We start from the raw sequence: 5,118 nt of genomic DNA on the forward strand, positions 1-5,118 counted from the left end.
ATGCGACATAGTACAACAAAACCCGTTGAAATGCCGCACATGCACAAGCAAAGGCTATCAACAAGGCACCGACACGAGGAGAAACTACAACAGCCCAGCTGTCAACTACAGCAAGAAAAAACTTCATCAACCTGACTGACTTGACTCTACACGCGACGAAAAATTATTTTACTCGAAATGTCCAGAAATGTACAATGTTCAGAAATAGCAATTCACCTCGTACTAAGTTATAGTCTAAGTGTTCATGTGTGTCCGTGTTTGCTTTTCTTTTTTCAAGTTTTTTGTTTGTGACGAGACTTCATTGTGTTTCTTCTGGTTTGGAGTAACCACTAACCACTGGTAACAGAGCCCCATGCATGCTGTGTGTGTGAACAGCCGTGTTGGATTTCGTGATGTCACACATACCAGTACATTGGAAAGAAAAAAAGTACATTGCGTTGTGAATGCCACAGTAATGTTTGGCTCGTACTGGGAACGCAGGTGCCGGACATAAAAACTGGTTAAGGAAAATTGCATGGTGAATCTAGAGAGATGTTTTCAGAAGGATCATGTGAGTGCTGGGACTCGGTAAGGAGGTACTCGGCAAGGTACATGTACTACAATGTCCATGAAGTGCAGTGTACAGTAAGGGGTCATCGCAAAAGTGGTTTGTCGTCCATGAAACAAACATCGTTCATTTCGTACTCGGACCCCCCCCCCCCCTCTCTCTCTCTCTCTCTCTCTCTCTCTCTCTCTCTGAAAAGAACGTAGCTTGCTATGCTGGACGACGAAAATCGCATACATGTGTACAGAGTCTGTCGACTTGTGATTTTGGCTCGCACCCCCCCCCCCCCCCCCGAAACGAATGATGTTCGTTTCAGGGACGACAAAAACACTTCCGCGACGACCCCTATTAAAGTGAAAGATTTCAAAGAGTGCCATGGATTCGCTTCGGATCAATAGCCGCGCACCTCAGCTCCAGGCATCCTGAACTATCACTTCCACTGCTCCAGCCAAGTAAGTAATTAGTTGACGAAATCATCCACCGCCAGGGAGGGAGATGGCGGTCGGCAACTTCCGGCGACTATTTATTGCAAAGTTAACCTAACGTGAGAAAGGGATTGAGATTAGAAAAAGCAGAACCTCTCCTATAAATAGGTCAGATGATTGCGGTACAGTGGTCAGAGTTGCACCAAACCAGCCTGATGCCTCAGCCCACTGACAATTAATCCGTTGTACCAAAAACTATAAAATCTCTGTCCCCGTGGCATGCGAGCACTCTTCAGCACATTGCGAGGTGCATCCGTTCACGGTTGTACACTTGATATCATGATAGTGATCGCATGAAGTGTTATGATCTTTACAAGAGTTTTAATAAAACGTACGCAAAATATTCAAAAATTCCTTTGTTGCCGAGAGCGACACAGAGAAGTGCTGGGTAAGTCCCTGTACTAAGTCTTGCTGTACGACAGTGCAGTGAGATCAGAGCAACAGCACACTGATCTAGGCATGCTGTACACAAGCTGTGTGAAGCAGTAGCCATGCCACTCTGTGTACATGTACTAACATAATCGGGGGGGGGAACAACATGTAAAACGGGGCAATTTCATGAGTAACTCCGAATGATATCACAAAAACTACAGAAAACTCGACGAAAACCAGCCAGACTTTACAAGAACTGTACAACGAGCGAATGCAGCTTGATATGTTCCAATATAGACGAGAGCAGGGCGCAAGGCCGAGGCGCAACATATTTACAGGTTTGAACACGGCTTGCAACTTCAAGAGACGTATGCCGATGGCGGCGTTGGGCACGTTTTAGAAACCAATGGTGTGTGTTGGCAGCAGTGCTGGCTGTCAACCGGGAGGAGGAGGGGTGTGGGTATTGAACCTCGGCTGTAACAAGCGGACTGCTCAATAGGTGAGGGCAAGCTGCCAAAATAAGCGCGGTGCGAATACAGATGCGCGCGCGTGTGCTGTACAGCACGAGCGCCACCTTCAATCCTCGGTTCTCTCCGGGAATACTCACCGCAGTCGGCGACAGCCCACAGCCTCTCCCCCGCCGCTAGCCACATGCGGGTGGTCGCCGGTTCCATCCACCGGCAACACTAATCCAAGAAGAAAATGTTGTTGAAGTTGGTAGCAGACAGTCTTTTCACTTCCTCTGTGGGCAGACAGAGAGAACAGACAGCAACATGAGAATGCTGTACATGCACCAGACCGCCCCGGATAAGAGAGATATGAGTGTAGAAGTTGACTACGCTGTGTTACAGTGTATGGAGGAGATACAATCCTCCCTACATGGGAGCTAGCCGAGTGGCAACATGCCCATTTATGGGTTAAGAACTTTGAGTGTCAAATGTACAATGTGACGTGCATTGCACTTCCTCTATAGCAACTACCACCACCTAATGTCGCAGCACAGAATACCTCGGTCTCATAAGACAGGTGGTCCTGCAATACAGGTTCAAAACTATGCAGAAACAAGGGTCTGGGTGCTGAAATGGCTGGTCACATAAGACAGGTGGTCCTGCAACACAGGTTTAATCTGTAACATGTTTTCATGATGACAGCGTGGACAAGCAGGAAACAGCATATACCAGGTTTAATCTGTGTAGCAACAATGGTCTGGGTGCTGAAATGGCTGGTCTCAGAACAGAGGTGGTCATTCAACACAGGTTCAAATCTATGCAGCAACAAGGGTTGACTCTGGCACTCTTCACCCTTCTCGTTGTGCCAAGAAAATGAAGTTCAAACGCAAAGCGCTGTGCGCTGTGCATCCAAACACTACGCATGCACCCACCGCAGACTTACCGCTGATTTCAATCAAGTTTGCATTCTTCTGGTTGAGCACGACAAAGAACTCTCGCTGGTCCGAGCGTCTTCCCACCACCCAGCAGTCGGTCATCGTCTTGATGACCGTCTCACCGTCTTCCTTAGACCTGCATGGTGTACAGACAACGTCGCGTGTAGGCAACAGGTGCACATGAGTCGAGGATGGCATGTGTGCGAAACCCCAACGATGTGTCGATCCTCCCGATTTCGCTCCCATTTTGAGGAAGGTTTCTATTGGAGCGTAGATCGACTGTGCAATGCCCTGTACAGCATTCTTGACACGTCTTGACGTGCGCAAGCTCCACTACAGCCACTTCATTACATGAAAAACCTTACACACCATCTTTAAATCAAGTGGTCCGATAATCAAGCAGCCCTATTCAATACAGTCAGACCTCGCATAACCGCACATATCAGTTTTCCACAAAAATATCCGGATAGGCGAGGGAACCGGATAATCGAACACACACGCTGTATGTATGCACTACATATGCTGTAAATCGGTAACCAACGATCTTCTTCCGGATGGCGAGGGATCCGGATAAGAGAGGACGGGATAATTTAGGTCTGCCTGTAGTGTATCTGGTGTATCCGGTGCCCAAGCGGCGGGCAGTGAGGTCTGATAAGTCTCAAGTCAGGACCCAACGGCACGGGTATCCAAACCCTGACTTGCCACATCCGTGTATCCGCTTGTACCCACTGTATATTAAGCCAAGGAAGACAGATCCCACTCTGCAGGCCACAGACACACACATGCACGCAGACACACACATGCGCACACACACACATGCACACGCACACACACACACACACCCCTCCCTCCCCCCCCCCCCCACACACACAGCGAACGGTGGACGCCAGGCCGTGTGACCTTACTTTTGAAAGTCGGAGTTGATATCCGCTAGCAGGCGCATCAGATCCTGCGAGATGGTGACGAACGGAGACTTGCGACTGTGTACACTGCTCTTCTGTGCTAAGTTCATATGATTAAAGTAGATAAAGCGGTGTTGGCTGTCAGTGCTGTACACAAACACACAATAAACAAGTACAGTAAAACCTGTGACTAACAACCACCCCTTGCAAGGGGGCCAGAGAAAGCGGTCTTTAGTGGCAGGTGTGAGACCGTGCGTGCCTGACAAAGTGGTCTGCAATACCAGGCTGGTCGCTAGTCACGGTGGTCTTTATTTACAGGTCTTACTGTACACAGGACTTTCCATAACATTAATTTTAACATGGGTTAGTAGCAGCAGCATTCGGCCTTGTGCAGATTGTGACAATACAGCGGGGAGTCGCAGCAATGTGCTGATGAAATGGGCCTACGCCCCCCCCCCCCCCCCGTGGGTCTAGGGGGTTCAGCAATAGTACCCTAGCATACCTTGCCGGTCGCCTACTCTGCAGGTAGTCGGTGATCATCTTGGCCAGGCTGGAGAGATGCGGGCCGACAAACGTGTCGAGACGCTTACAAAACTCATAAGACGGTGCACCAGAGCCTACACAGGTGGGAGATGTGAGAGACAACACACAGAAAAGTATTTTAATACTAAATAATATGGCTTCGTTGTCCGCAGTTCGGGTGGCATCGGCTCCATTAAAAGGTACATACGAAGCAGTGATATAGTCATGTCCCCTGAATAGCACCCAGTCTCCATGACGATACGGGGGGGGGGGGGGCAGGGCAAAATTACACGTTTCCACAGTCTCCATGACGACACAGGTGAAATACAAGGGAGTGTAGCAAGGATCCACGCGTGTTTGTGTGCGTGTGTGTGTGTACATGAATGTGTGTATGTGTGTGTGTGTGTGTTTGTGTGTGCGCGCGCGTGTGTGATAACGGTAGCCTAATCGGTAGAGCACTGTCCCGGAAAGACAGGGGTGCTGCTGGGTTCGAATCCCGCTCGTGGATCCTTCCGTTTGCAACAGGAGCAATCCAGCGCTGAGCAAGGATATACGGAGTTCTTCATTCAATTCTATAGTGTACCGTTATGTCGCGTATTGAAGCCGGGCTTATTCCAGTAGAAGCCGATGTCAGGGCTAGGCTTCTATTCACATCAGGCTTTTATTCAAACCAGGTAGTTCTATGTGTGCCAACACTAAGACCAGGCTACTGTGCCGACAGTGTATCTTGAAAAGCAGGCTCATATTCAAAACAGGCTTCTATATGAGACAGGCTTTAATTAATACAAGACACTACGGTATTCTCTTCACATCTTTTTACTGACTTGATGGAATACTGAGCAGCAAACGGCATAGAGCACAGCTATAGGGCTTGAAAGTGCCACGTCACAGCAACAATTTCAAAAATTC

At 48.7% G+C, this 5,118-nt stretch overlaps 1 protein-coding gene across 1 annotated transcript in view; it reads right to left on the reverse strand.

The window, feature by feature from the left end:
• Nucleotides 1-1,285: 1,285 nt before the first annotated feature.
• Nucleotides 1,286-5,118, reverse strand: part of LOC135812095 (vacuolar fusion protein CCZ1 homolog) — a 23,697-nt gene continuing 19,864 nt past the window's right edge. Inside the window, exons 14-17 of the mRNA XM_065325423.1 lie at nt 4,190-4,304; nt 3,691-3,834; nt 2,794-2,921; nt 1,286-2,143 (exon numbers count right to left, since the gene is read on the reverse strand). Of these exons, the coding sequence (XP_065181495.1) occupies nt 2,088-2,143; nt 2,794-2,921; nt 3,691-3,834; nt 4,190-4,304 (443 nt within the window). The 3' untranslated portion in view covers nt 1,286-2,087. The remainder of the gene's footprint in view (nt 2,144-2,793; nt 2,922-3,690; nt 3,835-4,189; nt 4,305-5,118) is intronic.

The sequence above is a fragment of the Sycon ciliatum genome, chromosome 3 (genome assembly GCF_964019385.1).
Source record: "Sycon ciliatum chromosome 3, ocSycCili1.1, whole genome shotgun sequence".
Classification (NCBI taxonomy): Eukaryota; Metazoa; Porifera; class Calcarea; order Leucosolenida; family Sycettidae; genus Sycon; species Sycon ciliatum.